Here is a 20,042-nt window from a genome sequence, read left to right as displayed (position 1 = left end):
AACCTGATGATTATGTTCTCCTGCATGATTTGAGATGATCTAACGAGCATCTTGAGCTTTCATAAAAGGAAAAACATCTGACCGTCTGTTCAGACTCACCTGATCAAAATCACAATTTTACTTCTCAGTGACCTTAAAATCTGACTCTGAGATATTTCTTATTGATTTCACATCATGTTTCTCCTAAAGCTTTGTTCTGGTTTAAGACTTTTGGACAGCTCTGTAATCAATATGACTGAGAATGTCAGTTATATGTCACTAAAACCAGTTTTTAGGGTTGGGTCAGGTAGAAATAGTTCTTAAGATAACAACTGCACATTTTCATACAGTATGATTTCTAGTTTGTTATTTATGATAATTAGCTGGTATAACCAATGTCTAGCTAAGCTCAACCTGGTTAAGGCTGGTAGACCATTTTGGCTAAGTTGGCAGTTAACCCGTTTCCATGTTCAAAACCAGCTTGGCCACCTTAAGCTGGTTCTTCTAGCAGGGTAAACCTCATGTTAGTCACTGGTATGTGTCCACACCTTCAGAGAAGTGACTCCCATGATCATTTGTGGGGGGTATGACGTCTCTTAAATGTCATCTCAAAAGCGAAGATTAGTGGTGAGACGGCCTCAAACAAGAAATAGGTCCAGGTGTAATAACAGCTGAATTTTCACATGACATTTTGAGTTTGAGAGGTTGGAGGTAAACACACTGATCCTTTGAGTTTTAAATCTTCTTTTATCATTCTTTAGACATCTGATTTAGGAATGATCACTATGACACAATGTCTCTGAGAAAGAAAGATAGCAGTGTTTGTTTTTGATAGTAAGTGAGGACCATTGAAACCAAGTGAGCATGGGTTTAGCATCATTGTGCTTTTTAGTTCTTTAAAACCTCCTATAATCCTCTAGTCATAATACTTTTGGTCTCGTTATAATTATTTTCACACCACAGATGGTTTCATTCAGAAATGTTTCATTTCTCTCTGATTTATTATGGATATTTGGGCTACAGGCTAACAGTAATCTACTTTCAGTGCTAGCCATATGCTAGCTATCCCAAAGAAAATTTGTCTCATAAATGATCTCATAAAGTTAAAGCAGTGCTATCTGTCGATTACTGAGAACTTTTTCGAGTTTAGTTTTACAGAAATGGGTTCGGTTCAACGTCACTCCATCCTTGACGTCTCTTCAGTAGATATTAACAATTCTACTCTGACCAAAGTCGTTTAACAAAAGCAAACAGTTGCATGCCTCAGTTGTCGCATCTCAGCATCAAAACATACCTAACCAGCATATGCTGTTTTTTTCAACAGGGCAATAAGAGGGGAGGGATGATAGATAATGCAGACACTACAGTTATGAAGACTAAAGAGCCCAATGTATGGCAGAAACCCTTGCTGCTCCTTTCCCTTGACTTGGCAGTCCTTGCTGAGCTAGCCGCAGTCTTTTTCAAATTACAGTAATCACTGCACAGAAGTAACAAAAATCCTGAATGGCTAGGGATGGTTTGGACAGAAGAGCTCAGCGCACATGCACTGCATGCATGGACTGTGGTGAGGAGAGATTATGGTAAACGTCAAACCAACCATTAGAACCTGTCTGGTTTTCAACTCAACACAGACCTTTACTCACTTGCTAAATATGTAGTTTTTGTCACACAATCTATTTCGTCAGCTGTAATGAAATTCAACATCAGATGCGTTTTTGAGAGCACTTTTCTAACCAGGACACTGCTACTACTTTATACTGTTAACTAAGTATCAGCGTTGTGCTGTCCATACCGTATTATTTACCATGGTAAAACATGGTAAATAACAAACAATGGTGCTCTTACATTGGTCAATATGGCTTTGTAAAAGTCATTTACTTCTTTACTTGGAAGCTCACAATTATGTTTTAATAATTAAAATTGTCTTGATCTTAGATTTAATTACACAAATTAAAGTGTGTGTGTATTTATCACTTATATATAATTTTATATGTACATATTATATACGTGTATATGTATTTGTTTTAATATTTGTTAAAATTGGTTCATATTAAAATATAGAAAGATGTATAACCGAACATGTTCTATCACATGTAAGTGGTTTATGAGGGTTTTTCTCATAACAATAATGACCCCTAGTGGTAGACATTTGACATGACTATTGAGGTCAAAGAGTAAAACTAATCAACACTCAATATCACTGAAAATGACCATATTACACATGTATATTAAAAATGTAGTCTTAACAGGATTTCTGATCTTTTAAAAAATACAAAGTGTGTATTGGAGTATGAAATTATATAATACGGTAGATTTTTACCTTTTTTCTTTCCTTAAGGACCTCATCAGTTGCATGAAATGAACTAAAATTACCTCATTAGTGAGAATGAATGTGCATTAAATGAGGCATTACACTCAGACTATTGTCTTTGTTAGTTTGCAGTATGCAGTGATTATGTTAAGAATAAATGATAAAGACTACATTTCCCAGAATGCTATTTGACAATTCACAGGAAGTAACAGCAACTTCAAAAAAATCTTTGTAGAATTGCTCATTGTCATATTGTCTAACCCCCTGATAGCTGCAGAGAGAAAAGAAGAGAGACATCACTTCATGATGAAGTTGCTTTGCGGTTTTACCTTGTTATTAGCAATAGCTGTTGCCTATTACATCTACATCCCATTGCCTAGGACAATCTCAGAACCATGGAAACTGATGGTGTTGGATGCCACATTCCGCGGAGTTGTGATGATGGTAAGTAGCACATTTTAAACAGTACACCAGGTGAATTGAGGAAAGGATGATTTTGATTGGCTGAAAAGCTCTTTTATATTCTATTCTAATCTGAAATAGCAGGTTATGTTGCCTAACTTGTAGGTCATATTTCTTTTTAACAGAATCAAAATAACAGTAATAATAAAATAACAATAAAGTTTATATTTGTTTTGTCATTAAACTTAAGTGAAACTTAACTTTTTGTTGCGTTTAGTACATAATATCTACCCAGAGCTAATAAAAGTATATATAATACATTGTATAAACAGCATAAAACCTGACAGACAACATCCAGTATTAACTATTAAAAGAGCACCATCTTTTTTTTTTGAGAGATATCAGAATGACTTTGATTTGCCTGTTCGGATGAACTTTGTCCAACTTGGCACCACAATAGATAATACCCAAGGGCAGGATTAAATTATCCGAATTCACTGTCTTTGTGAACTTTTCTCTCTTTTTCAATGACTTGGCATTTGTTCTCCTTGTCAATGCACCAAAAATATCATGCAAACTGCATTTCAAAACCATAATGAGGGGAACGGTTAGTTCAGTTCACTGAATACTGACCCTGTTGTTTTGTAGGGAGATGTTGCTCACTCACTGGGTTTGAGCCATAGAGTCCACGTTATCAACTCTGCTATTGTCAATTTTGAGAGTCTGGTGCCCATCACAAACCAAGAGATCCAGATTGAAGATATCCTGTTTGATGGAGTCCATGTACGTGTATACCAGCCTCCTGGACAGGACGGAAAGCTGAGGAGAGCAGTTATGTTCATTCATGGAGGTGGATGGGCCTTGGGCACTCCAAGTATGTCCAAGAGTTTCCTTATGAATCATTATATACGTTTCGTAACGAATCAGGTAGCAGGACTCTCTCTGTCCTGTTGTTGCATTCACGGGATTATGCGTGAGTTGTGTTTTCATGTGACTGCTTTATCTGCCATCAGAGTTGGGGTCATATGACAGTCTCTGCAGACAGATGGCAGCTGATCTGGATGCAGTGGTTGTGACAGTGGAGTGAGTATAATCTCATTCAAATAGGAATAGAAAAATCTTCTCTGGTTTTGATCAGTCATGCTGAGTGTTCACACTATGCAGTTATCGCATGGCTCCTGATGTGCACTTCCCAGTGCAGTACGAGGAGTGTGTGCAGGCCGCTAAGCATTTCCTGAGGCCAGAAGTGCTGACGAAGTATTCGGTCAATCCAGAGCGAGTGGCAGTGTGTGGAGACAGTGCTGGAGGAAACCTGGCCGCCGCAGTGGCTCAGCGGGTACACTTCTGCTTTATTACTCAATTACTTCGATTCCTTATGATATAATATTGTAATATCATTTCATCATGTCTTTTAAGATCATATTTTCTGTTAAAGGGATGGTTCTCCTAAAAATTGTAACTTCTGTAATTATTTAATCACCCTCATGTTTTCCAAACCTATATGACTTTATTTTGTGGAGCACAAAAATTTTTCTGTATGCTCTTTTTATGCAAATACAATGAATTGGGACAGGAGCGTTAAGCTTGAAAATCAGCAAAACACCTCAAGTATCATAACAGTGGTTCATAATGTTTTGTGCTTTATTCTATGATGTCCAAAGAAAATGTGTAAGAAAATGATCCGATCTGTTAACCTCTGTGACAGGATCATTAAAAAACGATTCAGTGAAAAAAAAAATCGTTATTTAGATTTATTAGAAAGATCTGACTCAAAGGAAAGATTTATTCATAACTTAATCACTATGCATTGAAAATCTTGACATGAATTTGTTATGGCACAAGTCAAAATTATGACTTTTTTTTGTTTACTTTTGTCTCATAATTATGACAGTATCTCATAATGTTGACTTTACCTCATAATTTCAACTGTGTCATGATTGCTATGACTTTATATCTCATAATTATGCCATAATTATAACTTTTTATCACACAATTTTCTTTTTTGTCAATTTAAACTTTTTATCTCATCAATTCAACTTTTACCCCCGATTTCAGACAAGGCTTAAGCCTAGTCCCAGACTAAAATGCATGTCTGTTCTGTTTTAACAGTACACTTGCACTAACAGATCTTAAAATATATTTGTGCCATTATTTTGTCTCAAGATACACACCAGTAATGTTTTTTTACTAAGGCAGATTTATAAAAGATACTTAAATGTCCTAATTGAACTATGGCCTAATCCTGGCTTAACCAAAGCCCTCTGTGAAACCAGGCCTTAAAGGGATAGTTCACCCAAAAATGAAAATTTGATGTTTATCTGCTTACCCCCAGGGCATCCAAAATGTAGGTGACTTTGTTTCTTCAGTAGAACACAAACGAAGATTTTTTAACTCAAACTGTTGTAGTCTGTCAGTCATATAATGGCAGTCAATGGGCTCCACGGCTTTAAGAGTAAAAAAAACATACACAGACAAAACCAAATTAAACCCTGCGGCTCTTGACGATACATTGAGGTCTTAAGACACGAAACGATTGGTCTGTGCAAGAAACTGAACAGTATTTATACCATTTTTTGCCTCTGATCCACCGCAATGTCCAACTGTCCTGAGCGTGTTCACAACATCCGGCGCGTGACGTGTGTACGTCTGTGTGCGTGCTCTGACATAGTAGACATAGATATATATAAGTAGATGCCTCATTAGTGACTGTTTCTATGGGCCGCGATACGTTCCAAAATGGCGGACGCGTCAACGTATCTGGAGCGGTCGAATAGGGCATCTATACATATCTATGATAGTAGACGCATGTGCGGAAGCGATCTGTCGCGCGTATACGTCACTCTTTATTTTACACAGTGCAGAGAGATTGCGGACGTGTTCACTGGCACTGCCATGATCTAAAGCTATTTAGAAGTACAGGTCATCACAATGGAAGACGATTTTGATATATCATCAGACAACGTGGAATTTGTTGCCCAACCGTATTTTTTTGACGTCACGCGCCGGATGTTGTGAACGCGCTCAGGACAGTTGGACATGGGCGGTGGATCAGAGGTAAAAAAAAATGATATAAATAAATAATAAAAATAATAATATAAAACAAAATAAAGCCGCAGGGTTTAATTTGGTTTTGTCTGTGTATGTTTTTTTTTTTTACTCTCAAAGCCGTGGAGCCCATTGACTGCCATTATATGACTGACAGACTGCAACAGTTTGAGTTAAAAATCTTCGTTTGTGTTCTACTGAAGAAACAAAGTCACCTACATCTTGGATGCCCTGGGGGTAAGCAGATAAACATCAAATTTTCATTTTTGGGTGAACTATCCCTTTAATCTCATAATTTCACATAGTGTCTCATAACTGCCCTTTTATTCCATTATTATCACTTTATCTCTTAATTTTGACGTTTTAATCTCATAATTTTGACATTTTTATGATTTTTTTTATTTTATTATGATGTACCAAAGCATGATATTTTTTGTCTTTTGTGGTATAAATGGAAGCAATGTAGCCGTATGTGGGTCTTCAAACTTGGGATATTTTAAAATATTATATAGCTTGCAAGCACTGTTCCTTTAAATTGAATGATCTGTCGGAGCCTTAACCTAATCTTAAAATGTAGCTAGTGTGATGTGGTTATGCTAATCAACATTTTCTCTCTCTCTCTCTCTCTCACTAGATCGGAACAGACAACACTACTACTGTGAAATTCAAACTGCAGGTCTTGGTTTATCCAGTGCTTCAGGCGCTAGACTTCAACACAGCTTCCTATCAGCAGAACCAGAACGTTCCCATCCTGTATCGCAGGTTAATGGCCCGTTTCTGGTTGGAGTATCTAGGCGCCGACCTCAACCTTGTGCACTCCCTTATGATAAACAACCACACAGCCCAAGACCAAAGCCTGATGTCCTTGATCCGTTCAAAGCTGGACTGGACCACTCTCCTCCCCAAACCAGTGATAAAACATTATACGCCTGTGTTTCCAGTGACTGGCTCTCTCAGTATCTTAAAGGACATACCGGCATTACTGGATACCAGAGCTGCTCCGTTACTGGCGGAGGACGAGGTTTTGCGTATGGCACCACGTGCTTACATTATGACCGGTGAGCATGATGTTTTGAGGGATGATGGGATGATGTACGCCCGCAGGCTGGAGCTGGCAGGGGTCTCTGTCACTAATGAACGTTATGAAGATGGTTTTCATGGCTGTGTGAGCTTTGGTTTCTGGCCCTGCTACTTCTCTGTGGGAATAAGGGCAGTGCAGAATTATATCGCTTGGCTTGCCAAACATTTGTAGTTATATTTAAAATGTGTCTATTAGGGATTTCCAATTCACACATTGGGATGCAATCTTTTGCAACACGACTGAGGATTTTTATTGTATATCGAGTAAACAAATTAAGTATTTGATGTTCTGCTGTTTTAAAAGAATTGTATTATGGCTTTCAAATAATGACTAACACATTAAAGTGTATTTTTTAACTAATTTACTAAGAACTAAATGAGGATTAAGAACCACAAAGGAATTTCTCTTGAACTGATACACTGTTCTGACACCATTAACATACACAAGTATATGGACACGTGTTATATTCAGCAGTTAGTGTTTGTAAGATTCTTGTCGATTCAAATTATTGCTAAAGTTGTGTTTGTCATTAATACCACCTACTGCATTAACAAAACAGAAGTCATATCTCCATGCATTTCATAACATTTGTGTTAGACTTTCACTCCAAAGACCTGAAATCATTTGTATCATATTTCTACTCTGAATAAAGCTGGAACATGTATTGAAGCTGCAATAAAGGTTACAAATATACGCTGCCTAGTTGCATTAAACATATTTCAGTTATTCTAGAAAATAATACATTTTTTGGCATTTCACATCATCTTGCATTTTTGAACAACACAAAGCACAACATAGATCGACACTTTTAAGTTCCTTTCATAAGAACATTAGTGTGAGTTTTGACAAAAGTTGGAAGCAAATATGTTGTTGCTCTATACCTTTTGGATAATTAAGATCTTTCATATAAAAATGACATAACCATAAAACAAATTAAAATATCAAAATGCAAATATTGTGGTGCAAGGACAATTTCATAATTTAAATTTGAACGATCAACCTTTCAGTATTTCTAAGATTAACAGCTGTTAATAGCTGTAGGCTGGTCGTTCTATTTAAATTATGAAATTGTACCCAATATTTGCACTTTGATATTTGAATGAGAAGTACAGCTATTGCCGTAATATAGTGTAACAATGTTGCCCTCTAGCGGCTAAACCTGAGTATGCCAAGCTCTACAATGAAAGCTACTATTTGTGCTGCACAAGACAAAACACACATATAACACGACACAACACTGTTTTGAAAAACAAGAAATAAAAAACTATAATTTATTTTTGTTGCTTTCTGCAGTTTTCATTATTTCAATGTGGCAGTGAATAAACCAGCAATAAGAGGTTCTCCAGTAATTCAAAAATCAAGAAACTAAAATCTGAGTTCAAGTAATGACCATTGAAAAGCAAAGGGAGGAATAAAACAACAATACCAAACTATACGATTTGAAAATACAACACAATATCCCATTAAGATCCAAGACTTAACTAGAAGATTTTTCAATATTTGGTCAAAGCCCTACTGATAGTTTTCAAGCATATTTAAGGATGCGGATGAAGCACTGTCTACCCTGCTTCATCACATAAGACATGAAATGGCGCAGTGTAACAGTAAACACATATTTCTAGTTTTGGTCCCTAGAACAGGAATCACAACACAACTGCGAGACAAACACAACTAATCAGGATCAGAGTAAAGAGGCAGGAATGGGCGCTAAAAGGTGCTCAGGCAAACGTTCAAAGAACATAACATCTTGAAATACTCGTTTAAAGTTTGCATTAAAACAAATAAGATGTATATATATATATATATATATATATATATATTTAAAAATTAATTTGGAAAAAGAAATTCACCACAGAATGTAAACACATTAATCACTGCTTTGGGACAGTTTATAATGAGCTGCTATATGTGTTACCCAACAAACTTATCACACTAATACCTGTGGAACTCATTTTAGGTTTTGGGTCATTGAATATTCAAAGAAAAATAACAGCCATTTATCAGATCCTAAGTTCACTGTGAATAAAACAGTCACACAGAAGCAAACAATTCCTTCAGAATAACAAAATATGCCATACAGCTTCACAGTAACTTTCCATTACAGCAGTGTGTGTTTGTGTGTGATGGTTGAGGTTGAACATGAAAACTACAGACAAGAGTTTTGGCAAACGATTTCTGTTCGACATAAACCGGGAATCGACCACGGCTGAGAGAGATATCAGTAGCAGGACAGCTATCAACAGTTGAAATGCATCTCGAGTCTAGCGGCTAAACCTGAGTATGCCAAGCTCTACAATGAAAGCTACTATTTGTGCTGCACAAGACAAAACACACATATAACACGACACAACACTGTTTTGAAAAACAAGAAATAAAAAACTATAATTTATTTTTGTTGCTTTCTGCAGTTTTCATTATTTCAATGTGGCAGTGAATAAACCAGCAATAAGAGGTTCTCCAGTAATTCAAAAATCAAGAAACTAAAATCTGAGTTCAAGTAATGACCATTGAAAAGCAAAGGGAGGAATAAAACAACAATACCAAACTATACGATTTGAAAATACAACACAATATCCCATTAAGATCCAAGACTTAACTAGAAGATTTTTCAATATTTGGTCAAAGCCCTACTGATAGTTTTCAAGCATATTTAAGGATGCGGATGAAGCACTGTCTACCCTGCTTCATCACATAAGACATGAAATGGCGCAGTGTAACAGTAAACACATATTTCTAGTTTTGGTCCCTAGAACAGGAATCACAACACAACTGCGAGACAAACACAACTAATCAGGATCAGAGTAAAGAGGCAGGAATGGGCGCTAAAAGGTGCTCAGGCAAACGTTCAAAGAACATAACATCTTGAAATACTCGTTTAAAGTTTGCATTAAAACAAATAAGATGACTGTGTGGGGAAAAGGGTTTAAAAGATGGCTATCTATCATTTTGCTTTTCATATTGCTTTAAAAATATCACTGCCAGGAACACATTCTCAGGCAACACACTGAACACTCTTACATTCACTTGTTTCAGAAATCTTTGTAGATACTGTCCTGATGAAACAGTCAGCTCAGGCTGAACTAACAATGAACAATAGTGAGGATATGATGCTGATGAACTCTCGAAGTTGGAGAAACATAGCTGTTGTGACAGATTTGTGCTTCATCATCCTTACAAAACCACAGACAAACATGGAATTGAAATGTCGTTCTTTCAAACCTGGAACATGACGAATAAAAGGTGATACGGCGCTACCCTCCATTTAGAAAAATAAGGAACCATCTATTAAACAAAAAAATTAAATAACTCGACATCCTGACGGGACACCCCAGTCCCATAACCAAGAGTCGGGGGTGACACAGGAAGTGATCACTATAGCAAACAGAACAGGTGTCTAAACCCATGAACACTATTGGGACCAAGTGCTACATTTTCCACCATAAGTAAATTGTGATTTTATCTGACGTTAAACAGGCATTACAGATAGCTGTATATAATTTGACCTTCGATGAATGTTTAGAAGCAATATATTCATATATATTTAAAAATAAATTTGAAAAACCAATTTCACCACAGAATGTAAACACATTAATCACTGCTTTGGGACAGCTTATAATGAGCTATACGTGTTACCCAACAAACGTATCACACAAATACCTGCAAAACTCATTTTAAGGTTTGGGTCATTGAATATTTTAAAGAAAAACAACAGTCATTTATCAGATCCTAAGTTCATTGTGAATAAAACAGCCACACAAAGCGAACAGTTCCTTCAAAATAAAAACAAAATATGCCATAACACTCAGCTTCACAGTAACTTTCCATTACAGCAGTGTGTGTTTGTGTGTGATGGTTGAGGTTGAACATGAAAACTACAGACAAGAGTTTTGGCAAACGATTTCTGTTCGACATAAACCGGGAATCGACCACGGCTGAGAGAGATATCAGTAGCAGGACAGCTATCAACAGTTGAAATGCATCTCGAGAGCCTCTTCAAAACTCTGGTCCTCGTCGGCGCTGGACGTGAGGAAAGAGGCCATAGGGGAGCCTGCGGACAGACTGAGAACTCCTGCAGCGTTCGTGCCAGCGTTTCTGACAGATATACTGGTGAGGTTGATGCCGAGAGTGAGTCTGGTTTGCTCCAGGGCTTTTTCGGGCACGGCGAAAGCCTCCAGCTTCTTCTCCCCGTTGGCCATGTATGAGTTCTGGCAGCCCCTGCAGATGCAGTCCAAACAGGCCTTACGGTTGGAGTAGCAGGGGCATCTTTGACCTCTGCAGGTAAGAACACTTGGATTCTGGGTGGCTCGTCCACACTTGCAGCCTTTTTTCTCTTGCGTCTTTTTGTACACGACTTTAGGGGGCTGTCCTGGTTGTCCTGCTAAAACGCTAGCTGACAGCAGCCTGTCCTTTGCCTTGCCCTTTGCCTTTGGGACAGCCACTTTTGACTTCGCCTGAACTTTCTTATTACCTAGGTCTGTGTTTATCTGGATATTTTTAGTTGAACCCAGCACAGCCTTATTAACCTTCAAAACGCCTCCGTTTGTGGCCACGACAGCAGGTGGGGAGGGCGCTTTCGGTTCAAATGCTGTTTTAGGCGGAGGTGTGGCTGCTACCGATGGCCCCTGGATGAGGCTGGTGATGGGCAGAGGTTGGAGCGTCTCACTGTCGCTTTCAGAGCGAGAGCGCTTTCGGCTCAGATGCACTTTTCTATGGGCTGTGGCGAGGCACGTCAGGCCCGTCTGAGGTTGCGGTGGGTGTCCTGGCGCAAGGGCGCCGCTGGTTTGGGACTGTAATGAGTTCTGACACGGCTCTGGTGTTGATTTAGTCTGTCCGCATGATATCTCCTTGCTCGCAATGTCAGATTTAAGGTTCTTCAGGATGCTTGTGCTCTCCGTACTGAGTTGCACAGATTTGGCACTTGTCTCTTGACTAACTTTGCACTTTGCGTTAACAGTGACAGTACCCATGTGTAGTGCCGAGTCAGATTTCAGAGGTCCGTCAGCCCTGACAGGCTCAAGGGTCTCTAGTTCAGCTGGGATCTGCTCAGAGGGTTTATCGGAGTCAGTCAGGATCACATCAGTAGAGTTTTGTGAGGAGTCAGTCTCTGTTTTGAGATGAAGAACATCCAAAGTGTCTTTGACAGGACTGAGGTCTTCTTGTTCCTGACTCACCCCCAACACCTCCTCCAGCATCTTCTTCACCTCAGGGTAACCCTTGACCCCCGAGGCACTCTGCTCTGTTGTGACGCACACCGAGACACACTCGCAGAGATTCCTGTAGCAGTCGATCAGAATCTGGAGCTGTTTATTCTCCTCAAACTGCTCATAGTCTTTACACCAGCTGCAGGATGGCTTCAATAACATTTTCTTGCCTTTACAACCCTTGCAAACATAGTGCTGGCAGGAGGAATTTTTTGGAGCAACTGGATCCTGAAGCAAATTCCCTAGATAGAAAGCAAACTACAGATGAATTTAAAGCAATTAAGCATAGCAAAATAACATCTTACTATATTTTGTTCTATAGAGTGCAACGGTCAAGTTCTGGAAGTAAAAAAAAATCCTATTAATTTTCTCCATAGAGTAAACTGATTTTTAACAATAACTTATAACCCATTAAAGACAGACCTACTGGGTGCTACCATCCCTATTCTCTCAAACTTCTTAAATATTCAATATTATATTTCTCCATCGTTTTTATTTAATCATTATATCAACGCTTAATGGGATTGAAGTCCGATTTTCAAATACTTTTTTCTTCAAACCAAATGCTGTGATTCACCTCGCAGCTGGTTAGTTTGGTTCATAGCTTATAACTCGAACGAAGACTTATTCAAATCATTATGGGAAGAATACTTGCAGGACCGAAGCTAGTGAAAACGTGGGCGGGCACTGTACCAGCAGATAATACCGGTCCCGAATGCCGATTGGTTGATACAGTGTTTCACCAGATCACCGCGAAGATCGATTTGTTGTTGTGGTTCTGGAAGTAAAAAAAAATCCTATTAATTTTCTCCATAGAGTAAACTGATTTTTAACAATAACTTATAACCCATTAAAGACAGACCTACTGGGTGCTACCATCCCTATTCTCTCAAACTTCTTAAATATTCAATATTATATTTCTCCATCGTTTTTATTTAATCATTATATCAACGCTTAATGGGATTGAAGTCCGATTTTCAAATACTTTTTTCTTCAAACCAAATGCTGTGATTCACCTCGCAGCTGGTTAGTTTGGTTCATAGCTTATAACTCGAACGAAGACTTATTCAAATCATTATGGGAAGAATACTTGCAGGACCGAAGCTAGTGAAAAAGTGGGCGGGCACTGTACCAGCAGATAATACCGGTCCCGAATGCTGATTGGTTGATACAGTGTTTCACCAGATCACCGCGAAGATCGTTTTGTTGTTGTGGTGTAGCAACTCAATTTGCTTAATAAAATAAAGTTTAAATGAAAATCTACCAAGTAAGAAAATATTGCGTTTAATGAAAGCAATAAGACATTCGAAGCTGCTTGTGTTGCTTACCAACGCCAATTATACTGCGAAAACATAGCACGGCCTCTCGTACATAAAGGCACTTACCACACACCAAGCAGGATAGGGAGTCTCTAAAGAAAGGCAAGACGTTAAACAGCCCTCTGTATGTGTCCGGGTCCATCGGGTCGCACTGCAGAAGAGAGCGGCACGCCGACACGTACAGCGCGGTGGCGTTTACCGGGTTCATCTCAGCGAGTTCAGTCAACAGCAGGAGAGAAGCGGGCTGATCGGCTACTGAGAGCGAGTCTTGATCGGACCCCCAATGCACGATAACTGTGAGAACACAATCAACCAGGCTTGAGCCAACGCCTCACACAAAGAGTGTAATTTGACATGACTCGCAAGCAGATGAGCGGCTCTGAGTCGTCTGCTTGTTAACATGTCAACGTTTTGCTCAATATTTCGAAGATCCTCCAGAGACCGTCAGTCCGGAGAAAATAAGCTGTATAGCACAGACTAAAGTCTGCTTTCCATGCGTGTCAGATCCCAAATGCCTCAATAGAAAGAGCGCTGAACTTTTGTGATAAAGCACACAGACACGAAGGACTGGACGATAAACTGCATTTTAGTGAGAGGCACAACAGGCCTCGAGCTGTACTCTCTGTGGCACGAGCTCTGCGTATAATCGGCCCACAAATACGAAATGGAGAAACAGACTCAGTTGCGCAAAAAGTATAATCCTTGAAATAGTCCAACACAGCAGTTGTTTATGAGGCTTAACTGAACAGATCACAATTGGCCTGGTTGCTAGTTCGCTAGCTAGCTAATATTGCAGACTTTTCATCGTGTTGTTGAATAAGAGCGCTTTTCTCTCCTTAACGAGTGCGACAACCTTCCGTTTGAGTGATATGTTTATATAGCGTTCAACTGAGCGCGCTACGCTACAAAATATTTACATGCATTAGCCTGTGCTAAGAGCCAGTTTCGTTCCTCTGTTAACTTTTGCATCCTTTTCTTTTGATCTCACCCAGCAATTTATTTATTGCTTTTGTTAATTTAACCGGGTTCCACTCACCAAACGTCGTCCCTTCTTCATATAATTTTACGATCACTTTATGTTCTTCTTCCTGCCTTGTTGTTACAATAACACTTTGCTCACTATCAGTTTCATCCATATTCGTTGTTTCATTTCCTTTTTTTTTCCGTTTTCTCGATCGTACTACATTCCATACACTACTATCTCCCCCGCCATCTTCTTCGAATCCCATCTCACTTCCTGACTCGTCACTTCCTTCTGCCATTTCCTGCCCAGTCACAGTCCAGCCGTTGCCAACCCCAAGCGCTACCGTCAGCGCCACTTGCTGGTCTGGGGAAGATCCCTGGCAACTTTTGCATCCTGAGAGGAACAATACCAAACAAGAGTAAAAGAGCGCCTGGAATTAAACGCAGCCTCCAGTGATTACTGCCCCATAGTGTCTGACTGTATCAACCACACGCTTGACAAATCAATGTGAATTCTGTAAAAATGAACCTGAAACATTATCCCACATTTTCTGGAACTGTCACCTTGTTTGAAAAGAAAAAAAAAAAACTGGAGGTGATTTTAATCTTTCCCTTTAGAAAAACAATATGCTACTCCACTTTAAACACACTGACAAAGATGTCATTATTAATTATTTTTGGGAGTTTTTTTCCCTCACAAGTTAAAATGGTCATAAAATAAACCTAATTTTGAATTAGTTCTGATAGAGTTACCATGTTATTATAAGATGGTGAAACTATGTAAAAGTAGTAAAGCCAAAATATTTGTTAAAGGATTAGTTCACCCAAAAATGAAAATTAGCCCATAAATTGTAGCGAATCGATGCGTTTTTGTAAGAAAAATATCCATATTCAAAACGTAATAATCACTTTAATCTAGATTGCGCCAACAGTTGTACACGGAAGCAGCTCCAGGAGGATGACGTAAGATGTCGGCGTTGCGCATGCGACGGTGAGTCTCGTGAAAACCAACGTCTGTTTACAGGAGCTAAGGAAGCAAAGTTTCCTTACTTTAGCAAAGGAAAACCAGTCTCCTCTTGGCTTATATTGAAATCCTCCGACATTCTTCTTTACAAATCCTCGATTTGTACTTCTAATTAGTGACCGTTGTTTTGTTTTGATCTCTCCACTGCGCTTACGCGTGCGTCACTTCTGAGCGGCGCAAGCGCAACGGCGACGTCTTACGTCATCAGCCCGGAGCTGCTTCCGTGTACAACAGTGAGCACAAGCTAGATTAAAGTGATTATTATGTTTTAAATATGGTTATTTTTCTTACAAAAACGCATCAATTCGCTACAGGAGGCCTTTGTTCACCCCCCCAGAGCCGTGTGAGACACTTTTTTATTATGGATGGGCACTTTTTATTTAACTACTTTTGGACTGATGCATGCAACACCCGCTGACTGCCATTAAACTGCTTGGAAGATCAAAGACCATTTTTAATATAACTCCGAGTGGATTCGTCTGAAAGAAGAAAGTCATATAAAACTAGGATGCCTTGAGGGTAAGTAATTTATGGGCCAAATTTCATTTTTGGGTGAATTAACCCTTTAAAGACTTTTAAGTTATAAAACTTTATGCAGTAATGTTTATGAATATGGAAACCCATAATTATAATCTGTATTTTATTTATTTATTTTCTTAGTCATTTCTTGTCCCCTGTTATAATCTTATGTAAATGGTAGCCTATAAATTGACTACTTTCTTAACTTGTCTATTATGTCAAATGTTTCTTCTAACTGTACCTCATACCAGAACTAAAAAATTCGGTGATGCTGCTTTTAGCCGTAATGCTCCTTGCCTCTGGAACAACCTTCCAGAGAACATAAGATGTGCTGAAAACATTAATAGTTTTAAATCTAAATTAAAAACATATATTTTTAGTCCGGCTTTTCTGTAAAGACTTATAAGACCTCTGTATATTTCATGTGTTTTGTTTTGCCTCAATTGTAATGTTCTATTTTATATTTCATATTTCAATCTTTATAAACTTCATTCTTATTCGTGTATTTGAATGGGTCTATTTTATTTTTGCTTTAATTCTGTTCAGTTTAATTTTTATTAATTGCTGTATCACTTTGGTTCCTTCTTGTCTGTAAAGCACTTTGAATTGCATTAACTTGTTTAGAAAAGTGCTATATAAATAAAAATTGCTTGCTTGCTTCAGTAAGAGCAGGAAAGGGAAGAAAAAGGAAGGAAAAAGAAGGAAATAAATTATAAATGTCCATATAGAGGATGGTGTTCATTCCCTTTCACTTTTAAAACGCAGTCACGAATCCAGAATTTTTCAAATGCATTTAGGAATCAAGAGTAATGCTGCATTCATTCCATGTCGTAATTACTGTAAAGGTGCGTTCAAGCCATATCGTAATTACCGTGATTACGAGATACCAACTTGTAAAAAGCGTTCACGTCCTCGTAGAACTCGTAATTGCAATTTATGAACTGGGTGTTTTCTGAGAACTACAACTTGTACCACCTGACCACCTCAGATTCATTAGAAGCTATGTTTAGTCCAAGGGTTTGAACAGCTCCAATCAGTTTTTTCAAAAACGATTCTCACAACAGCCGAGTAACTGATGGGAACTGTAGTTTATCATGGTTGACATTAGTATGGACTACATCTATCAAGTTCGCCTAACTACACACATCTCTGCGGTGATTGGGTCACTCACTCACGCCCTCTTCGCTAACCGGGAAGTGATTGGCTGTAAAAAGTACACACTCGTTGGTGATTGGCTGAAGACACCGACAGTTTTTCGACAGAATCCTGTGCCCTCAGTGAAGCAGTGATGGCGATTTATGCGTTAATGCGAAGCAGCCTGGGACTGTTACATGGTCTGAAATGTTCTTTTAAAAGTGTAGGTCAGATTCCGTACGGCGCAGCCACAGGGGCAATTACCCAGGCGAAAGGTCTACAAAATGCAAGATGCTATTCGGTCAACCATCTGTCTGTGCAGGAGAGAATCGAGAAGAAACGAAAGGCAGCGCTTACAGGAGGAGGACAGCTGAGGATAGCTGCACAGCACAAAAGGGTAAGTTATGAAAACTTACTGTAAAATGAATGCAGCGGACAGAAGTGAAAGCGCAACAGTCTGAGAAGAGCTCTGACCTGCTGTGCGCAGGGTAAACTGACAGCGCGCGAGAGACTGGAGCTCCTGCTGGACCCTGACTCGTTTGTGGAGTATGACATGTTTGTGGAGCATCGCTGCTCTGACTTTGGCATGGAGGCAGATCATAATAAGGTATGACACCCCAACCTCTCAGGTCAAAGAATTTACATAATGCATCATCAGAAATATTGCCATTTGCATGTCATGAGTTATGACATAATAGCGTTAAATGTCTGTTGAATGAGTGCAGATGCAGTTTCGTCTATTGCATTTTCTAGGTACTTCTGACAATACAGTTATTGTCTCCGTGTAAACTACAAAAGTGCAAATTTGTAAACACGGTGACGTCATGCGCATGCATATTACGTGTTCAGTCTATAGGCATGCTCGAGTACTTGAAGAATGTGTATGTGCACAAGTGTGTAGTGTTTTTTTTTTTTTTTTACAAAGGGACATTGCCAACTACTGGCTTGGCATGCATAATGCAGCGTTTTAAGTCGCTTTCATGGATCCATGTGCACTCGTTTTGACAACATAGCCATCTGTTTTTAACAAATGTAGATGAGGGACACTAATTTCAGTCATTTTGTAAAATGGAACATGTCTTTTACATGCATCTGTGTCTTCAGTACCCAGGAGACAGTGTAGTGACCGGACAGGGAAGGATCAATGGCAGACTGGTGTATGTTTTCAGCCAGGTATGATACTAGCTTTCGAATATCAGTTTGCAGTAACAAAATATCTTATTTATTACTCATTACTAATCTCATTTCTGCTTTCATGAGTGAAATGCTCTTCTGTTGTCAGGACTTCACAGTGTTTGGAGGCAGTTTATCAGGAGCTCACGCTCAGAAGGTCTGCAAGGTGAGGTTGGTTGCTGAGCGTTGTTGGACCTGACTAAAGTCATTTTGTTTAAAACACGGGCATAATGCTGTCAAACGGTGAGATTTCACACAAAACTTCTGCAACTGAATTGCTAGATCATGGACCAGGCAATGATGGTGGGAGCTCCAGTAATTGGTCTCAATGACTCCGGTGGAGCCCGCATTCAGGAAGGCGTCGAGTCCCTCGCAGGATATGCTGACATTTTCTTGGTGAGCTGAATGGTTTAACACAGCTGTACATTTGAGATATACTCTACCGAACAAAAGTTTGGGGTTGTTGTTTTTTTTTATGTTTTTGAAAGATGTCTTTCACCAAGACTACATTTATTTGATCAAAAGTACAGTTACAGTACAAGCAATTTTAAATAATTAGACTATATTTTAAAATGCAATTTATTCCTGTGATGGTAAAGCTGAAACAGTAGTGCTGCATATAGAATATATTTTTGTAGAAGATGATTTCATTCCCCCCTTATTTATTTTTAGGATTCTTTGGTGAATATAAAATTCAAAAGAACAATGTTTATTTGAAAAATTAATCTTTTGTAACGTTACAAAATGTCTTTAAAAGTATTAATTTCTTTAAAAAAAAAAAAAGATCTTGCTGACCCCAAACATTTGAATGGTAGTGTATATATATTCCAGGACTAACTGTGGACAATGGTATTTGTTCTTCAGCGGAATGTGATGGCCTCAGGTGTAGTTCCTCAGATCTCTCTCATCATGGGCCCGTGTGCGGGTGGTGCCGTGTACTCGCCTGCTCTCACAGACTTCACTTTCATGGTGAAAGTAAGACAATAAAGGTTAAGAATATAAATGCGTATTAAATTCAATGTAGGTTTCTTGATCCCTGATGGCACACGTGTGTTTCATGAAATGGCCTGTGTTTGCAGGACACCTCCTATCTTTTTATCACAGGCCCAGATGTGGTAAAGTCTGTAACAAATGAGGATGTTACCCAGGAGGAGCTGGGTGGAGCGAAAACCCACACCACTGTGTCAGGTAGGTCTATTTATTAAGCCTGTGCTTACATCTGAATGTGTTTTGTGACAATGTTTGGCATTTTGTTTTCTTTCAGGTGTTGCTCATCGGGCCTTTGAGAATGATGTTGATGCCCTTCTGAACTTGCGAGACTTTTTCAACTTTCTCCCGCTGAGCAACAAAGATCCAGCTCCGGTCACTGAGTGCCATGATCCTCGGTGAGAAACCCAAGTTTTTGCACATTTGTAACTTTTTTTTTTTCTTTATCAGTCAAATTATCTTGGCCTTTAATTATCAGTGTCTTCAGTCACATGCAATCTGCTATTGTCATGTCAATTTATTTTCCTCAGTGACCGGCCGGTTCCTGGTTTGGACACTATCGTTCCTTTTGAAAGCACAAAAGCCTATGACATGCTGGACATTGTTCATGGTGTATGTACATCTTTAGTGAACAAATGATTCAGATAGTCAGGTAAAAACTCATCACACAGTTCTTATGATTGTCATCTCACTCTTACAGATAGTAGATGAGAGAGAATTCTTTGAGATTATGCCCAACTACGCCAAAAATATTGTGGTGGGATTTGCCAGGATGAATGGACGGACTGTAGGCATAGTGGGAAACCAGCCTAAAGTGGCATCTGGTTGGTGATTTATATTATATTTTTACATTATATTATTACTAGGGATGCACCGATGTATCGGCCGCCGATATTTATCGGCC

The 20,042-nt window shown here is 38.9% G+C and overlaps 3 protein-coding genes across 5 annotated transcripts in view; 2 read left to right on the top strand and 1 right to left on the bottom strand.

Moving 5' to 3' along the window:
* The first annotated feature begins 672 nt into the window (after nucleotides 1–672).
* Nucleotides 673–7,510, top strand: LOC107680241 (neutral cholesterol ester hydrolase 1-like). 2 transcript variants are annotated; one of them, XM_016476045.1, is made up of 6 exons: nucleotides 673–690; nucleotides 2,562–2,734; nucleotides 3,341–3,566; nucleotides 3,706–3,775; nucleotides 3,857–4,028; nucleotides 6,372–7,510. In XM_016476045.1, the coding sequence occupies exons 2-6, from the start codon at nucleotides 2,594–2,596 to the stop codon at nucleotides 6,987–6,989; spliced, it is 1,227 nt and encodes a 408-aa protein (XP_016331531.1). In that variant the 5' UTR covers nucleotides 673–690; nucleotides 2,562–2,593; the 3' UTR covers nucleotides 6,990–7,510. The 2 variants fall into 2 exon arrangements, with proteins under 2 accessions (XP_016331531.1, XP_016331530.1); XM_016476044.1 differs by lacking the exon at nucleotides 673–690 and having other exon boundaries at nucleotides 2,464–2,734.
* A 1,168-nt stretch (nucleotides 7,511–8,678) lies between these two features.
* On the bottom strand, nucleotides 8,679–17,410 carry LOC107680240 (E3 ubiquitin-protein ligase MSL2-like). 2 transcript variants are annotated; one of them, XM_016476043.1, is made up of 3 exons: nucleotides 13,405–14,310; nucleotides 10,799–12,261; nucleotides 8,679–9,072 (listed from the first exon to the last, which is right to left on the bottom strand). In XM_016476043.1, the coding sequence occupies exons 1-3, from the start codon at nucleotides 13,544–13,546 to the stop codon at nucleotides 9,055–9,057; spliced, it is 1,623 nt and encodes a 540-aa protein (XP_016331529.1). In that variant the 5' UTR covers nucleotides 13,547–14,310; the 3' UTR covers nucleotides 8,679–9,054. The 2 variants fall into 2 exon arrangements, with proteins under 2 accessions (XP_016331529.1, XP_016331528.1); XM_016476042.1 differs by lacking the exon at nucleotides 8,679–9,072 and adding an exon at nucleotides 17,395–17,410 and having other exon boundaries at nucleotides 9,209–12,261; nucleotides 13,405–13,632.
* The window catches only part of LOC107680238 (propionyl-CoA carboxylase beta chain, mitochondrial-like), a 6,989-nt gene continuing 4,053 nt past the window's right edge, over nucleotides 17,107–20,042 (top strand). The window contains exons 1-10 of the mRNA XM_016476041.1: nucleotides 17,107–17,375; nucleotides 17,466–17,585; nucleotides 18,083–18,151; nucleotides 18,261–18,317; nucleotides 18,434–18,547; nucleotides 19,016–19,126; nucleotides 19,231–19,339; nucleotides 19,416–19,536; nucleotides 19,669–19,750; nucleotides 19,839–19,962. Of these exons, the coding sequence (XP_016331527.1) occupies nucleotides 17,133–17,375; nucleotides 17,466–17,585; nucleotides 18,083–18,151; nucleotides 18,261–18,317; nucleotides 18,434–18,547; nucleotides 19,016–19,126; nucleotides 19,231–19,339; nucleotides 19,416–19,536; nucleotides 19,669–19,750; nucleotides 19,839–19,962 (1,150 nt within the window). The 5' untranslated portion in view covers nucleotides 17,107–17,132. The remainder of the gene's footprint in view (nucleotides 17,376–17,465; nucleotides 17,586–18,082; nucleotides 18,152–18,260; nucleotides 18,318–18,433; nucleotides 18,548–19,015; nucleotides 19,127–19,230; nucleotides 19,340–19,415; nucleotides 19,537–19,668; nucleotides 19,751–19,838; nucleotides 19,963–20,042) is intronic.

Source organism: Sinocyclocheilus anshuiensis, unplaced genomic scaffold (genome assembly GCF_001515605.1).
Source record: "Sinocyclocheilus anshuiensis isolate Anshui unplaced genomic scaffold, SAMN03320099.WGS_v1.1 scaffold821, whole genome shotgun sequence".
NCBI classification, from domain to species: Eukaryota; Metazoa; Chordata; class Actinopteri; order Cypriniformes; family Cyprinidae; genus Sinocyclocheilus; species Sinocyclocheilus anshuiensis.
Note: the sequence above shows the minus strand (reverse complement) of the source record. Positions and strands in the feature narration are given on the sequence as shown.

Coding starts and splice junctions, on each gene's coding strand:
- LOC107680241 (XM_016476045.1), top strand. CDS start 2,594: ATGATGAAGTTGCTTTGCGGTTTTACCTTGTTATTAGCAATAGCTGTT. Junction 3,567..3,705: donor ATGGGCCTTGGGCACTCCAA/GTATGTCCAAGA, acceptor ATCTGCCATCAG/AGTTGGGGTCATATGACAGT. Junction 4,029..6,371: donor CCGCCGCAGTGGCTCAGCGG/GTACACTTCTGC, acceptor CTCTCTCACTAG/ATCGGAACAGACAACACTAC.
- LOC107680240 (XM_016476042.1), bottom strand. CDS start 13,546: ATGAACCCGGTAAACGCCACCGCGCTGTACGTGTCGGCGTGCCGCTCT. Junction 12,262..13,404: donor CCTATCCTGCTTGGTGTGTG/GTAAGTGCCTTT, acceptor CTTTCTATCTAG/GGAATTTGCTTCAGGATCCA.